Here is an 18,239-nt window from a genome sequence, read left to right as displayed (position 1 = left end):
TGTGAGAAGAAAAAAGTAACGAATAGTAAACTATTTGTTAAATTAGGAAAATAGTAAAGTAATTTATTCCAGTAAATTTCATCCAGTAAATTTACCCAACATTGTCAATGGGTGGTAGTATATAAAGTACTATTTTTGCTGGTTTACCATTCAACAGTAAATCAAAAGAGATATAGAGATAATTTTATATTTCCCACTAAGGCCAATCTTGTAGAGTTTGGTAATGTTTGGAGCTTGGTTTCATGTTGAAACCAACACTGACCAACCAGATGCCTCAATAAAAGTAGGTGGTCTCCCATCAAATGTTTCAAATATTTGAATGACAGATTCTTTCACTTGTTTGGTGGTAGGGGTGTGGCCTTCCAACAAGTTCACTCCTGATTGATGAGAGTGGTTGCCAAAGAAACGGTGACTCAGATCAACTTGGTCAAATCACTGCTTACTGTCATCATCTAGCTATAACAAGACAACGCCTTTATCATGAAAAAATGCCATTTTATTAACAGTGACAGTGCACATTAAAAGCATGTCTGCAATGCGCCAGAATAAGCCCAAAGGACATTTTTCATCTGTAGTCTTTTTGTTGAAGCCACAAGTTAACCAATTTCGGTTGGTGAGTCAGTTTTATGTGTTTGAGTTGACTTCTTAAGCACAAATGGATTTCTACAGCTGTGTCAACCACAACCTGAACAGGTTTTTGTCCAGAAGGATTGGGAGTCTATTTTTAGCCCTGGGTAGTGTCATTACTTGCTTGACAAGCAACAAGGCTTTCTTGGTATCACAACAACTCAGACTAGATTGTTCAGTAAAAATTCCTGTCACATATTTTAAGACACTCTGTTGCTCTACAGTGGTAAATATATTGAAGTCACCCACTCACTTAGTTGTAGTAAGACATTTAGGTTGCTGCGAGTTTACAGATGATTTTGGCTCCAAGGTGGAGCAGTCATCTCTTGAGTCTGATTTACGTTGCTCCATCTGCGGTGCGTCTCCTTCACATCTCTGTCATTTCCACATTACTATCATTGATATCGCACATCACAAGGTTTCCTATTATTGTGAGGCCCTTGTCTGCACTCTAATAATCTGACATTTCTATCAGCAGTTTGAACTGGAGAAAGTACTGGGATGAGGAGCCAAACCTGTATTAGATCAACCTCTGAAGGCCAACTGATCTGCAGGACAGAAATCCAGTGACAGGAACATTGATGTTGTGCATTATGTTGCAATTGCCAAAGAAAAACGAGAAGAAAAAAAACAACAACTGAAAAACAAAGTAACTGGAGTCTATATGACTGGAATGTGCTGTCGGTCTCTTGAACCCTGTTAGGATCATTTTGGACCAGCTGGACAGGAGGAAGATCTCCCATCTTGTGGTAGATGCAACAGGAGGTGTCGAGTGACAGTTTATTTAAAGTCCCACTCTGATCATCTGTAGATCTCTACAAAAATTTTCCCCGATGGTCTTTTAATTATGTGTGTCGTTTTCTAGGACATACAGTTGTGGACAAAATTGTTGGTACCCCTTAGTTAAAGAAAGAAAGTCCATAATGTTCACTGAAATGACTTGAAACGTTCAAAAGTAACAATAACTTAAAATGTATTGAAAATTAAATAATAAAAATCAGCCATTACTTTTGAGTTGTTGATTAACAGAATTATTTAAAAAACAAACTAATGAAATAGGGCTGGACAAAAATGATGGTACCTCCATAAAAGACAGAGAACTAATTGCCCAGGGATCATGATGAACTCAGGTATGTCCTTTAATTGACATCACTGCTGTTTTCAAACCCATAATCAGTCAGTCTGCCTATTTAAAGGGAGGCAAATAGTCACGTTGCTGTTTGGTGAAAAGGTGTGAACCACACTGAACATGGACAACAGAAAGCCAAGGACAGAATTGTCCCAGGACATTAGAAACAAAATTATAGACAAACCTCGTAAAGGTAAAGGCTATAAAACCATCTCTAAGCAGCTTGAACTTCCTGTGACCACAGTGGCACATATTATTCAGAAGTTTAAGACCCACGAGACAGTAGCCAACCTCCCTGGACGTGGCCGGAAGAGGAACATTGATGACAAATGGAGGAGACGGATAGTTGGAACTGTGTCCAAAGAGCCCAGAATAACCTCCAAAGACATTAAAGGTGAACTCCTAGATCAAGGTACATCAGTGTCAGATCGCACCATTCGTCATTGTTTGAGCCAGAGTGGACTTCATGGGAGACGACCAAGGAGGACACCACTGTTGAAAGGAAATCATAAAAAAGCCAGACTGGAATTTGCAAAAATGCAAGTTGACAAGCCACAAAGCTTCTGGGAAAATGTCCTTTGGACAGATGAGACAAAGCTGGAGCTTTTTGGTAAGGCACATCAGCTCTATGTTGGTAGACTCAAAAATGAAACATACAATGAAAAGAACACTGTCCCTACTGTGAAACATGAAGGAGGCTCAGTTCTGTTTTGGGGCTGCTTTGCTGCATCTGCCACAGGGTGTCTTGAAGTTGTGCAAAGTAAAATGAAATCTCCAGATCATCAAGGCATTCTGGGTAGAAATGTGCTGCCTAGTGTCAGAAAGCTTGGTCTCAGTTGCAGGTCATGGGTCTTCCAACAGAACAACGATCCAAAACACACAGCCAAAAAAAAACAAGAATGGCTCAGAGAAAAGCGTTGGACTATCCTGAAGTGGCCTTCTATGAGCCCAGATCTGAATCCCATTGAACATCAGTGGAAGGAGCTGAAACATGCCATTTGGAGAAGACACCATCAAACCTGAGACAACTGGAGCAGTTTGCTCATGAGGAAGGGGCCAAAATACCTGTGGACAGGTGCAGAAGGCTCATTGACAAATACAGAAACAGTTTAATTGCAGTGATTGCCTCAAAAGGTTGTGCAACAAAATATTAAGTTATGGGTACCATCATTTTTGTCCAGCCCCATTTCATTAGATTGTTTTTTTAAATACTTCTGTTAATCAACAACTCAAAAGTAATGGCTGATTTTGATTACCGGTATTTAATTTTCAATAGATTTTAATTTATTGTTACTTTTGAACGTTTCAAGTCATTTCAGTGAGCATTGTGGACTTTCTTTCTTTAACTGAGGGGTACCAACAATTTTTCCACCACTGTAACTTCTGTAGAGCAGCAGGAGTCTGTTGGCCTCCGAGTTGTTGGCACGGAGTAACCCCACCTCCCTCCCTCTCCTCATTGCTGAGAGGTCTCTGTTTACACATTCTCCAGCAAGCTTACAGCCCCGCTCAACCCCAACCTAACATTAGCGGTGCAACAACAATGGCAGCAGTATTGCAGCAATCCAGTCGTACAGTTTAGATCCAGATTCCAGCTCAGACGGGAAACAAACACATACACGGATTCAGGGCTCTAAGTTAACACATGCCCAATGTGGGTAAAACTTCACTTTGGCGGGTAGAAAGACAGTTTCACCAGCCTCTTTAGCAGGTGAGACAGTGTATCGTTCTTTCACGTCCTCACTTCCCTCCTTACCGTTCTCATGCTGTCCTCTCCTACATCTTCTTAACCAAAGTCACACAACTACACATTAGGGCCGCACCATAGGGCGCTCCGGACGTTTTGGAGAAAATTTAAGACTTTTAAGTGCGCCTTATGGTCGTGAAAGTACGGTATATAGAAAATATGATAAGAGGCAGGGGCCACATGTTAGCCACCCACTGCTCCAAAAAAAGTCCTGCCCCGCTGCCTCGCCGGATTTGACATGCAAATTTCAGTCAATCGGATCAACCAGAAAGGTTACCGCCCCCAAGTGACAAAAACCCCCCTTTAACACTGAGCACAAACCCAGCGAGCGCTGCTCAGTTAAGATTGCAACCGTGCAGTTGTAAAATGTGGGGTTGCTTGGTTAGAATTGCACTTGCGCAGTTGTAGGGTTCGTTCACTCAGTTATGCACTCGCTCAGTTATCTTTGCACTCATTCAATTAATGGCAGCCATGAAACGCCATAAATGTCCTCCATTATTAGAAAAATGCTGCAAAAACATGTTAAAAACACCAAAAACAACACTTTCATAGAATATGGTCTTTAAATAATCTTGAAAAGCTGACAATTAGAATCGTAAATGTTTTTTAGTCTGGACTTGCTCCAGAGGAGTTTTAATTCTTTGAATTGGTGGAAGTTTGGTCTTTTAAAACTTCAATTAAAATCCTTTTTCAAGCTGACAGTGTTAACATGTTCTGATCTTTTGCTCTGGTTTCAATTCAGACTAAATTTATGTGTGTTTCAATAGAAAACTGAACATCTTCCAAGAGATTGCAGTGGTTTAAGACGAAGTGTGAGTGGATGGTTATTGATAAGGAATTAAAGTGATTTTCCTTTTTTTTAATAGCACACTTATTTTGTATTTGTTCCCTTTTGAGCTTCTTCATGGCCCCTAATTACCCGGTTAGTGACTGTGGTCTTCTACAACTTGGAGGTGGGTTTTTTTCTGATTCAAAAGGCATTTAGTGATTCTTCCCTCCTCTTCTCTCTTCCTTCCAGCGGAAGCTGTGGTTCTGAGGCGATGGACTCTGAAGCAGAAACACACACATGCATGTAATCAGTTGTCATGTGGATTGATGAAACTATTTAAGTTCATAAACTACAAAAGCCAAAACAAGCCGTGATCTAGTAGACCTTTTGTCCAGCTCAGCAAACTTTCTCATACTTCAAGTTGTGGAGACTGCATGTTCAGCTGCATGACCCATAAAGCGTCCCAGCAGGTTTGACTGCTTCTGAGATGAGAGTGTGACTCAAACGGGCCACGCCCACCGTTCTGAGGCTTAACCCTTATACTATCTTAGATGACCCCACCCTTACATTGACGTGTTCTCCCTACCATGACAAAGGTGGATAAAGGTGGAAAGATTTCATGTAATCCATGGACACCAGTGAAGATCACAAATCAATGAAGAAAAAAGGTTCAGAGCACTGCCTAGTGGGTCTAGATGACCCAACTCCCAATGTTAAAGTGCCTAGGATAGCACAAGGGTTACACCAAGCAGGGAATCTAACCACTGTAACACAAGAGGAAGTCCCTTTAGCCTTTCCCTACAGGCGTTTCAGCCTCACTGTAACGTTCCTGTGATGTCACCACACGGTCTGCAGCGTCTCTCTAATGCTCAAATGCAGCAGGATGTTTGCCTTCATTTCTTTAATTCACTCTTTTTGAATTAAATTGAGAATTCAGCAGCTGCCTGCTCTTAATAACAGACTTGTTCTTAACATTTATCAATAAAATGTTTTTATTTTTATTATACTGTATCTATCCCACAACGGGAAATTTGTTCTCTGCATTTGACCCATCCCCTGGATGGGCAGTCCTAAACGCGGGAGGCAGTAGCATTAAGGGCCTTTCCCAAGGGCCCTTACTGGGTGATGTTAATTGCTCGCTGCGTTACCATTGTTCATTCCCCTTTGGGAATTGAACCCTGTTTTCCTGCGAGGTAGTCCTTTACCTTACCAACCATGTGTGGTGTGTTTGTAAAATGAATTCTTTCTTCATGGTTAAGATTTCCGATTTCCAAAGTTATTATTTTACATCCAGACTGTTTAAAAGCTATTAACATTTCAAATTTATTTCAGTTTTGTCATTTCAGTAAGAACTGCAATATAATTTCATTTCTAGTTTTAGAGGAGATTAAGAAAAATGTTTTTAAGTTTTGTGCCGTATTGTCATCTGTTAAAGGCGTTTTATCAGGTATTTGAATTGAAGGTGTCAATAATCACAATAGCATTACTGAGATGAAGTAGGAAGCTCCTCATAAATGTCCAATATTTCAAAAGAATGTCAGGATTACTGTATGTCAGGTTGTTTTGAACAAAGAAATTATTTTACATTTCTTATTTTTTATTGTTTATTTTACAGTGTCCCAGTTAAAAATGTCAAAGTTTTCCTTAAGTTTCATTCGTTTCAATAATGGAAAAATAACAATTTCTTACATTCATTGATGTATGTAATATTTAAAAAGATATTTTTGGCTTTTTCTCATCAGAATAACTTAGTTTGTAACTGCTGATTAAGTGTTGATGGAAATAAAATTGTTCTGAAAGACAAAATTTGTTACATTTATTTGAGCATATTTTTGGCTTAATTTAGGCTCTTTTCAATTAAAAAAAAACACTTTTTTATCAACTCATCACATCGACTATGAAATTCCACAAACTGGATTTGGGATTATATTTTCATCTAATGGAAACACAACAGTTTTGAAAAAAATTCCATTTATCAAAAAACGTTTTTTTGGCCTGGGATGTCGGCGCCTCCGGGGATGGGGCCCCTGGTCTGGGGGGGCCGGGCCCCTATGCTGGGGGGGGCTGGGGGGCAGCTGTTTGACCACCGGGGGACAGTCTACCAGCTGTCCCCAACTTACCCCCTTCCTCATATAACCTCATTTTAGGGTGAGGGGGTGGGGGGCTTAGCCTGCGATGCGCCTTGGGGGGGGCTACTTGGCAGTGGTCCCCCTCTCCCATGGTTGCTGTATGGAATGGGCCCCCCCTCTTTCGGTTTTATTTGCACCTTAGACATATAGGGGGGGGGGGGTGTGCTTGGACATCACTGCCAGCAAGCAGCAGATGTCCTCCCAGCACCCTACCCGCCAATTTTAACCGCACCTTAGACATTTAGGGCCCCTTGGTGGGGAGGGTGAGGGGACATCACTGTGAGTAATCAGGAGATGTCCCCTCAGTGCCCTACCCGCCAATTTTAACTGCACCTCCCTTAGTACACACACCCCTCCTCCCTCAAAATATACGTTCCAACACAAACACACACACATGCACACACACACCCTCACAAACACACACACATGCACACACATTTTGCAAGGAAGGTGGGACCTAGGACCATCTGTCCCCTACCCCTTCCCTGGTGGAATTGTTGGATCCACAGCACCTCTGGAAAATCACCAACCAAAGTGGCTTCATCCGTACTCCCTCTGAAAAAGACGCCGACGTCTCCTTTGATGGATGATAATGAGCGCTAGTGCCGTGGCAGAAATGAGAATGGATCTGCTGTCAATCAAAGTCTATCCCCGTGTTTTTGAATTCATTCAATTAAAGAATTGTTTGGCAGCTGTTGGATACATATATTCAAGTTAAAAAAAATAATATCCACTAAATTAACTGAACGTGGTTGAGGCACAGACATGTTTGCTTTGGGGCAGCAGCTACTCTGTTTTATAAACCCGTTTGGACATCGAGTTTAAGTTTCTGGAGTTTTGGTGTTAAAATTGATTCAGGTTTCCAGCTAATCGAGAGTTTGTGGTTTCCTTTGACACATTTTCCACTGAATGATGCTGCAACTGTTGTAGCTGAAAGATCTGGTCTACGGACAGTACCAATAAGCATCCAGAGTCAGTTTGAAATTTTGGCCCACAGAAGACACATGCAAATAATTGCTTTGTTTTTGCACGAGTTAAAAAAAAAGAAGAAACGTCAGTGTTTTCAAATGTTTAGCTTCCCTGCCTGAGTTGCCTGATGCCTGAGTTGGCATCTGCAGATGGCTGGGTGGAGCATGTTTGCAGACACAAGTATTGATTGCCATTGACCCAATCATGCTGAAGAGAGATGGAGTGTTATCTGTGGGTCCAAAGTCCGTCCTTGTCTCTGACGCTCAGTTTTCTCCATCTTCTTTCAATCTTTTAAAAGAGGAGTCAACATTTATTCACACCGTGAATTTTTTGCATATGTAGCATTTCTAATAAACAGTTTTTCAAATGAATGTGATGGACTGATAAACTCTACTGTCTTTGTGCAGCGCGAGCTGTTTGACATGGAGCCATGGGAGAGACCTCGAGAGGAGTTCAAACTTTACAAGAAGCTAGGAGAAGGAAACTTTGGAGAAGTGTGGGAGGCTCTGTGGGTCAAGGAGAACAAGAAGGTGGCCATCAAGACTCTAAAGCAAGGTATGGACGCCAACGTTCTGTCTCAAGGAGGTTTTAATTGCACTGTGGTTGATGAAGGACAAACTCACTTGTCCAAAAAAGAGAGAAAAGTTGTAAAGACTTTGTGTTAAATCAGGTCAAGTTGATTTAGCTCTTTCCAAAAACTACAGGTGTATTTTTTGAATGATTACTTGTAATCTTCTTGGCTGCATGCGCTGCTGGGTAACCGTGGAGAAGAATGAGTGTCTATAGATAAGTTGCAAGGAAACATTTGGTAGAACCAGCGTTGATAAAGGCAACATCTGCTGTGACTGGGCAGGAAAGCAAAAAAACAACACAGAGAAAACGTTTTCTACTAGATATGAAGAAAACATGAAATATTCATCTATTCGTAGACACAGTCATGACAAATGTTCCAGTGATAATGCACCATCAGCTTCGCCCTTTGCAGTTACCAACTCACCTCTTTTGTTCTTTAAAGACCCTCTGAAGAAAATTGTGTTCTGCCAGCATTTTTCTGATGATGGAGAACATTTATAAAGAAAATAAAGGTTAAAATTGCATTTCACAGTATTTCTTTATTCAAAATATGAATCAGAAGCAGTCAAAAATGTGGTGAAAAATGCTTGAAGCAGTGAAAGAGAAGATATAATCAACAGACCACAAGCTCCCTGAACGTCTTTGTTTTCCCCGTCTGAGCTGGAATCTGGATCTAAACTGTACGGCTGGATAGCTGCAATATTGCTTGCCGTTTTTGTTGCACCGCTAATGTTAGGTAGGGGTTGTGAGCTAGAGGAAACATGTGTAAACAGATGCTACAGTCCTGCTACTCTGCAAAAACTAAAAGGGCCTATAACATGCAAAGTCAACTTTTTGAGCTTTTAAGAGTATTATTGTTCATTTCTCACAAAAAAACAACCCCAAAGTGGTATTTTGATCCATTAATGCATTTCTGAGTATTCCTCTAAAAACCTGCTCTCCGAGCACCAGTCCCTCCCAATCTACAAAAATGGGGGGTTCTCACATTGGGACATCACAAAGTGAGGAACAGCATTTTCCAGGAATAGTCTGCACTGCCGGCCCCACGCCCCAGGCTAACACACATGGAGCTAGTGGTGATCGACTAAACCAGGGGTCGGCAACCTTTTTTACTCAAAGAGCCATTTGGGACCGCCCCTAATAAAAAAAGAAAGCACTGGGAGCCACAACCTGTTTTGACACCATTATATATATTATGCATGTATATATTTTTCAAAGGTGCTCATTACGTCGATCGCGATCTAGCGGTCAATCTTCAATGACATGAGTGTAGATCGCGGGCCAGAAAAGATAAAAAAAAAAAAAAGTACTTCTTTAAAATCCACCAGCCAATCAAAATCATCACTGAGAAGTGCGGGACTTGATTGACATGTAGATTGGCCAATCGGACATCGTCTGAAGCATACGTCGCTGCAAATGCACATTATGTTCTTTAAAGGATGATACCGCGGCCGCGTGTGGGAGGAGCTACTGGTTCTGGTCTGATCGCTGCATGGAGCGATGTGTTTATCAATGCATGGTAGACACGGAGAATGTGGAGAGATCAGGTTTATTATTTTGAAGAGTTCTACTTGATAATCATGTTTCCATGTTTGAGTTTATAAAATCATCCCAGAGAAAGTCTCTGCTTCAACTCCTGCAGGAAAAGCTGCGTCTCAATCTGACGCCCGTGTTTGCATCTCTGACAGAGTTTGAAGCCAAAGCCCCTCCTCCGCCTCTTTACCTGCTTTTCCTCTCTTCCTGTTCACATCCTCTGAAGCTGAGAGTTGTTTCCCCTGCGCTCCTCAGTGTGTCCTACACAGAGAGCGCAAAATACGATAGTCGGGGCGCTCCAGCGCCGCACAAGGATGAAAGAGTAGGACGCAGGTTATAGCGGGGATAGAGCGGTTAAGCAAATGAATGGAAGAAGGCGCTCCGCTGAAGAAATATTCAATATTGTACACATTTTATTATTAGTCTGAACTATATTTTATTTAGAAAAATCTTTTATTTTATCAGTCCAGTACGAAAAAAAACATCAACAAAAGCTGTGTTGGGCGGTTTTTGGCTGGGTCTGGCGGTTTTCAGATGACTTTTCGGCTGGAAAACTGTGACTCTATCTGGCAACACTGGCGCAAACTCTCTGTCATCAGTGAGTTGGTCTCTGCCCCACGGCACGTCAAGTTTCCGGCAGAAGATCGGAGTGTTTATTGAAGCCGCCTCGCGTGTCTCCTCCTGCTATCAGCTCTGCAGGTCTCGCCCGATAAATACGAGCTCATTACGAAGCTGTTTTTTACGTGGCACGGAGCCCGCAGCGCCTTTGAAATGCATTGAAAAATGAACAAACTAAAATAAAATTTAATTATTATAAAATACTCATTATTTTCCAAAGTCAAAGGGAGCCACAACAGAAGGATGAAAGAGACACATGTGGCTCCGGAGCCATGGGTTGCCGACCCCTGGACTAAACTCTTCCCTTTTCTATGCACTATATGCACATCCATCTTTGCAAAAGTTTGGATGTCTGTTTTTTATCGGAGAAATGCAGACACTGCCAAGGCCAACTCTAGGATGATGTCATGAAATGGGCGGCACCCACCCGCAGTGAAAGGCGGAGCCTCAGAGATAGAGTCCTCTTAGCTGCGAAAATAACTTATTTTTACCTTTCGTTTTCTCCCGTCAGGAGTTGCCCCAGCGAATCAGCCTTCACTGATCTGGCAGAGTATTTTTTTACACCGGATGCCTTTCCTGACACAACCCTGTATTTTCAAGGCACAGGGAGACCCAGATAGGCAGCATTAAAAAATGGTTCTTTAGTGTGCCAAAGGTGATCTATTACATTATTTATGGATATAGTTTACTTTGAAAGGCTTAAGAAAAGCATGATATAGACCTTTTAAAAGCCCAACAGGAACACTTTTAAAATAGACCAAAAATGATTGGAGTGGGACAGCTGTTTTGCTCTTTTTCCTGTTCTTTTGGCTCTAAATGTCCCAGTTGCTTGTTGCTCTTATCAAGTCTGGTTCTTGCTGGGTTTCTTCCTAATCTTCTATTTAAAGGAAAAATGTTTTCTCCACTGTCACCTTTTTACTTGCGCAGCACAAGGGTTACACTGAAACCTAACTAAATTGGGATAGGTTTTATTGAAGCATTCAAAAAAATCTGAAAGAAGAAAGCAAAATAAATATATATCTCTGCATAAATATATCATAAACATATATTTCTGTGATATACTCTTGCACATACTCAAATAATCAAATGGATGATATTTTGTCCCTGGGCTCATAAGAGACAAAATATCAGACACCTGTGAGAATCACCTTACTCAATTGTTGTTCCAGAGGACACAAAGCAGGATGAGTTTGTGAAGGAAGTTCATGCCCTGAAGAACCTGCATCACCCCCGCCTTATCCAGCTGCTGGCCATGTGCTCCAGAGGGGAACCCGTCTACATTGTGACAGAGCTCATGAGCAAAGGAAGCCTCAAATCCTACCTGGCCTGTAAGTGTTTCCACATAGGACAACACACAAACAACATCTTCACCCTCACCCAACGTCAATCTGTCCTCCTTGAAGCAATGTAGGCCGTGTCACATGGCCACTACAGACATTTTGTGCCTATTGCGTGGATGAAAATTGGTCATACATGTATAAATAGGGAAAAAGTGAGAAAATGTATTGTTTTTACGTGAAATTTTCCTCCATGTATCACGAATGAACCATGTTAAAACCACGGAAGAAGTACGAATAAACCATGCAAAGAACACATAAATCAAAATAGGACATGTTCTGTGTGCGATTATTGCTCTGTTTATATGCAATTTATTAGTGATTCGTGAGTCAATTACGTAATTAAAGTGTTATATGCGCCGTATAGATTATATGGAAGTTATGTATTTGACATATGTGGAACGGTCATGGAAAGACACAAATTTGTATTTGCATCACAAAAAAAATCACACTGAATTGGGTAAGATTTACAGTATGTAACAATTTTGTATTAACTATGTTAAATATGTATAAACCGCATAATTCTCAACCAACCAAAAATGTTGAACAGCTCAAAACCCAATTCTAGTTAAGACCCGTCGGCTGAAACCCTCAACGGACATCTGCAGACATCGACGAACGCAAGAACGCTTTCGAGTTACGAATATAACGCATGTATCATGAAAGACAAAAATTTCATCCATGAAAAAAAATGTGCAACATGTGCGAAGTGGCTGTGTGACACGGCATTCAGAAGGAAAGCAAGGAAAGCTTGAGTTATTGGTCAGAAATTGCTGTGAGTCCTCAGAAAGGTTGTTGAAAGTCCACAGCCCTTCAACTGAAAGCCGCTCGGGAGATACTGTCAATCAAATGTTTACGAGGTTTGAGGTGGCAGCCAGCGGGCAACACATGCCTTTACTGAGGCATCTGATTTTTTCCGTCTTGAAAACTTGAATAACTTGCATAAAAAAATAATTTCACTGAAAAAAATGAGGATTATCAAGAACATGTTAAAAAGGTATCAGATCGAGAATGGTTCTTCTGACGAATAGAATGACTGAGTAACAGCTGTTTGTTTCTCTATAGAAGTCTATGGGGTTTTGGCTTCTTGGAGACAGCAGGTACTTCCTGTTTGGAACCCCAGGGGGGAGGGGTCACGCAGCCCAGTTCTCATTTACAGTCAAATAGCCAGAAGACAAACCTCGACCCTGTGCAGTCAAATACACAAAACGTTTCACAAACATTTTTAGAAAAGCAGGATTTAGTGTTGTTTAACAAACACTTTGTGTGTGCACGTGTGTATGTTTGTAGCTGCTGAGGGCCACATGTTGTCATCCGCTCACCTCATCTACATGAGCGGTCAGATTTCAGAGGGCATGGCCTACCTGGAAGACAGAAACATTGTGCACAGAGACCTAGCTGCCAGGAACATTCTGGTGGGAGACGATCTGGTCTGTAAAGTGGCTGACTTCGGGCTGGCCCGGATCATCAGGGTAATCCAGTTTCTTCTGCTGTGGCTCTTGTTGCATGTATTGTGTTTGCTTTTCATGTATTGTGTTTGTTTTGTGTTAAAACCTGTTTTGTCAATTGTCCTGAAGTCTGCATCACTCATTTTATTTACTAGATGTTATATTTACGAGACCTGGGTCCTAAATTTACAAGTCCGTACTGTTCTCCTCCATTGTTATTTTCCAAGCGGAAAAGCACAGTGCGTGGTACAAAGACAAAGTGCTCTGGAAAAGTACAGATTTGTGTCAAATTCAATTCAAAAACAGATTACCAAATTTACAGATCCACACAAGTCAGAACTGAGGTTTAGCTGCTTTAAACCCGACTTTAAAAACAGAGCATTCTTATGTGTCCCATAATCCACACCATTTATAGTCTATTCAAATAGACTATAAATTACTAAGAATTTCCCCAAACTTCTACACTAAATATGGTATTTTTATCGCAGGAGGCGTTTTCAGCAGAGTTCAAATGAAACATTTATGCAACTAAACAGTTGGACTTGATTGGCTCAGGCGGTAGAGCAGGTCGTCCAATGACCGAAGGGCCAGCCAGCTGTCATTGTGTCCTTGGGCAAAACACTTCCCCCTCCCTGCCTCCAGTGCGGCTCCACTGGTGTTGGAATGTGAATGAATGATCAGAGGGGCCGTAAGTGGAAATGGCAGCCACGCCTCTCTAAGTCTGCCCCAGGGCAACTGAGGCTACATTAGTAGATACTATCACCAAGTATGAATGAGGAGTGAATGAATACTGACACATTATTACTGCTTTGAGCACTTCATGTCAACAGACCTGCCCAAAGCTCAGGGGGGACTTTCTGATGAATTCCTGCAGAAACTATGTCTTAGAAAACGACAGCGTTTTAGATTTTGCCTAAAAACGACATAATGATAATGAAAACACCAATGGGAATGTTTTGAAATTAGATAAAAAAGATGACGAGAATTGGACTTTGAATACAACTTAAATGTGATAATTAAAACAATTAAAAAGATACAGTAAGAAACCTAATAATAAAGACAGTATAACAAACAGAAAAAAACTGACAGTAGATAGCAAATTTGTTGCAATAAACATTTTTCCTGTGTTTTTGTTTTTTTGCATTACTCAGTAGCTTTTTCCTTTCAATATAAATCTACTAATACAACTATTTTGTTGAAGAAAAGTTTTCCTTTCTGGTTTTTAGAAAGAAAAAAGAAATCTGCAAAAACCGCTGTTGACAGATCACACTCAAACCAGTTCCAAAACCTGTCCAAACGATCTAAATTCAGTGCATCTCCCAAAACAAGAGATTAAAGTTTGACTTCTGGATTCCTTGGGCTTTCATTTGTGTCTCAATTTCAGCTCCGTGTCCTCGGTCCATCTTCATCTCGCTTTGCAGGAAACTTCAATGACATTTTGTCCTTGATAGAAAGCACCTGAAATATGATCTCATATTGATAATACATACCTTTCTCAAGAATAATAATAACAGCAGTTTCTTTATAAACTTCTCACTCGCCTCTGCACCCTCCAGGACAGCGTGTATACAGCCAGTCGAAACACAAAGATCCCGGTCCGGTGGACGGCTCCAGAAGCAGCGCTTCACCAACGCTTCTCTGTCAAGTCAGACGTGTGGTCGTTTGGAGTGCTGCTCTATGAGATGATGTCTCGTGGTAAAATGCCTTATGAAGGTAGCTTCCTGTTGTTTCCATCATCTTGTCTTTAGGGCTTCAAACTGTTCAATACTTTAGAGGGTTATTACAGAGCAGTGTAAGAAAAAAACCTCTGGTTTCAGACTCTTACAAAGGCGATAACTACAGTGAGTGGCACCATGAAAAGTCGGAGACTTTTATTTTTTCTTGTGTTCTGCTGTTGAGGAACCAAATTTAAAATCATAGACAAATAATTGTTGCTGTAACCAACTCTGAAACTAGTGACACAAAACCCTGCTGCCACTAGAGCATGAATCTGGTTGTTTAATCCCTTTATGTTTCTAATATTTTTTGTCTCTTCCCTTCAGGAAAAAGCAACAAGGAGGTGATGACGATTTTAACCTCTGGTTATCGTCTAGCATGTCCCACCCGCTGCCCTGAGAATATTTACAAGATCATGATGGACTGCTGGGCTGCAGAACCCTCAAAACGCCCGTCGTTCCACGCCTTGCACAGCCAGCTTGATGCAATATACGCCAAGATATATTTCAAGACTGTAGAAGTGTAGAAAGACAAGACCCTGGAGGACATGGACCGTAATGTTCTTGTGCTTCCTCAAAGAACAAGATCACAGATATAAGACTTCATCCTCCATGCAAACCCTGCGGTATAGAGGGCATAGGAGAAGACCAGATGAGAATAGGAATACAGAGGACTTCTCTAAGAAAAAAGAAGAAAGATGGTCAAACAACTGACTGACCTTCATGGGAGCAAAAGTGCAACAGCACTGAAAAACTTTCCACGACAAGCCTCAGCACATTTACAGAAGTGTATTTTATTTACAACCTTCTGTGTTTTCTTATGAACACTTATGACATGACCTCACAGGTCAGGAGGGTTTGAATTTAAACTTGGGCTGAAGCCGCAAAACCAATTGTATAAAAACCAATTATAATTGTGCAATAATGAACGTCTTCCAACACTTTGCCTCATTAGAGGGCAGGATTGGATTATTTGAGTAGCATTAAGTCCAGAGTGACACATCTGAATGACTGGGTCATTGGCAGGGTATTAGCTACATATCTCCACGTTCCGGAAATGAACAACTTTATCCATCCAGGGGTTTGCTCATCTGCGATGTGAAATTAGCTCCAGCTGTGCATTTAAGGGACCGTCCAGTATAAACAGGAGCTACAGTGATCATCAGCTGCTGAAGAATATAAGCTAAGCTTCTTTTTTGCTCCAGGAGGAAGTAAAATATGATTTGCTATAGAGGTGATCTCAGTATGAGGGTGATGTTTCACACACCAGCAGCATGCGGCAAAGCACTCATGAACCTTTTTTAGAGTAGCGTGAGACACAGGTGGTTATGAGATTATGCTAAAATATTAACCCCTTGAGGCCAATTGAGACAAATTCGCATCAATCAATTTTGGCTTCAAAATGACCCTAATTTAGCATATACTTGAAAGCAAAAGCATACATGACCTTGTTTTCGTGGCTGGAATTAAACTCAGGCATCAAGGGGTTAAACTAAATTAATGTGCCATGAAAAACATGCCAAACCAGCATTTGATTTTAAACACTCGCGCCGCCGTGTTTCACACTGAACAGTTTTGTAGCTTCATGCAGAGGTCTTTCAGATCCATTTGAAACTTTCTTTAAAAAGTGTTAAGTGATCTAACAGAATAAAATCATGGACTGATTGGAGAATTTTGGAGAGGCTGGAATGAAGCACAGTGATTTGACTATGATCGTCAATCAGCTGTTGCTGCAGCCCCTCCCACCAGGACAGCTGAATCAGCTCTTACGTCAGTTTCAGCTGCAGGATGAGAGAGAACAATTAAATTATTTAACAATTAAACAATTTACTCTGTCACTGATTATGTGCAATGCAAAAATGTAACTGAAACCATCAAACTTACCAATTTCAAAAATTCTGCTCTGCATTTACGCTGCTCTTGGTCTGTACTGTAAGTGTCTAATGATATTATAGGAGGTGACGTATCTAGTGTGTCTGGGCCAAATGGAGGAGTTAAAAGCTGATTTCCTCTCGGTTTATAAATGCTATGAAACAAAACCTAAAAGACACCTTTCTTATTTTTAGCCTGGCTCAAAACCCTGAAAGCTTGTTAGCTCACTTATCCAAAGTTAATCAAAGGTGTGTCAGGGGTATCATCATGGATCCAGATACTTTCCAACAAAGTAGCGTAGTAGTGGGTAAAATCCAGTCATATAGACTCATGTTTTAAAAAACATAAGTCTTGTTGACTTTTAACTCACAATTCAGAAACAATTCTATTCAAAAACCTTGATCCCAGTGTTCCTGCTTTTTTGCTCTGAATCTTAAGATGAATTCATCATTTAGACAGTTCTGTCAAAAACCGTTGATCTTAGTTATCTGTTGTTGCAATAAGCTAAGCTGATTGCGCTCTGGGTGGAACTGCAATGCGCCAGGTCATATCGGACCTCTGTCTATCGATGTAACAGTTGTTGGTAAAGCAGGATGTGAAGTTCACCTCAATGCTTAACTCTTGCATCACAGTTAAAAAGCATGAATATGTGGGAAAACGTTAACATGTTAGGTAAAGGAGCATGAACTGTAGCCATTTGTAAGAGAAAGTACCATTTAGATTAGAAGAAATAAATGCTGCATGGTTATAGTAGAATGCCAGCAGTTATTCTGAAGCACATCTGTGGCCAAAAGCCAAACCAGGGCAGGAATGGCTAAAATGTCTGCAAAATGTTACACACTCTCAGGACACACCTTTTTGATTTTAGACCCAAAAAAGTCAAGTTTGTTTCTTTTCTCTGTGTTTTAATTGTCTGCTACGTGCACCTCTGCTCTGACTTCCTCAGCCTTTGTTACAGGGACCTATAACAGTTTGGTGATGTCTAATATATTGTTGCATTTTGGAAACAGTGTCTGTAATGTAAATTTTCCTTAATTGTTGCATTTGTTAACTTGAAGCTTGAAAAGCCCGTGGGCTTAATTGCCATGTGTACAGGCCTTAAGCTGTTTAAATGGGCCAAAATAATTTGAAGTTACAACTTGAGTGCCTATGTTTACAATCATAAGTGTGCACACATTAAACTTTAAGATACATACGGTAAAAGGACAGACATTCACATGGCTTTTGGGTTAAATGACCAAAATACAGCATTAGCCATGTTTAGAGGAACTGTCTTAGTGGAAAACAGGATTGGTTTGTAGTAATGCACTTGAAATGCAAATTGTGTCATGTTTGTCTTAAAGCATGAAAGACAAAGACAAATTCAGGAATCTTGAGCCATAATCACCTTATCATGTTTGAGTGTGTGTTCTTTCCTGTTTACGATCAGGTACCAAACACAAGTGATGCAACAAATAAAGTATTTTAACTATTTTAAACGTTTTATAATGAATGAATGACTGAATGACTGAATGAATGAATGAATGAATGAGAGGTAGCAGTCTTCAGAGCCCCCAACAGGTTTGACCTTTATTGAGAGTGAAACAGAAATTTTCTTTTGTCTTTCTTTTTATTGTAAAGCACTTTGGTACCACGGGGCAGTTCTAAAGTGCTTTATAAACTAAGCTTCATTTATTCATTCATGAGCCATGAAGCCATCATCTCTCTCAGTTTTGCAGATAGCATAATTTGGCCTTTTGGGGGCTGAGATTACCGGGACACACAAGTGTAAAAACA

At 40.7% G+C, this 18,239-nt stretch overlaps 1 protein-coding gene across 1 annotated transcript in view; it reads left to right on the top strand.

Annotated features, from left to right (window-relative positions):
• Positions 1-17,941, top strand: part of LOC101169425 (tyrosine-protein kinase SRK3) — a 31,481-nt gene extending 13,540 nt beyond the window's left edge. The window contains exons 4-8 of the mRNA XM_004086404.4: positions 7,775-7,922; positions 11,261-11,419; positions 12,719-12,900; positions 14,433-14,589; positions 14,919-17,941. Of these exons, the coding sequence (XP_004086452.2) occupies positions 7,775-7,922; positions 11,261-11,419; positions 12,719-12,900; positions 14,433-14,589; positions 14,919-15,118 (846 nt within the window). The 3' untranslated portion in view covers positions 15,119-17,941. The remainder of the gene's footprint in view (positions 1-7,774; positions 7,923-11,260; positions 11,420-12,718; positions 12,901-14,432; positions 14,590-14,918) is intronic.
• The last annotated feature ends 298 nt before the right edge of the window (positions 17,942-18,239 follow it).

Source organism: Oryzias latipes, chromosome 7 (genome assembly GCF_002234675.1).
Source record: "Oryzias latipes chromosome 7, ASM223467v1".
Taxonomy (NCBI): Eukaryota; Metazoa; Chordata; class Actinopteri; order Beloniformes; family Adrianichthyidae; genus Oryzias; species Oryzias latipes.
Note: the sequence above shows the minus strand (reverse complement) of the source record. Positions and strands in the feature narration are given on the sequence as shown.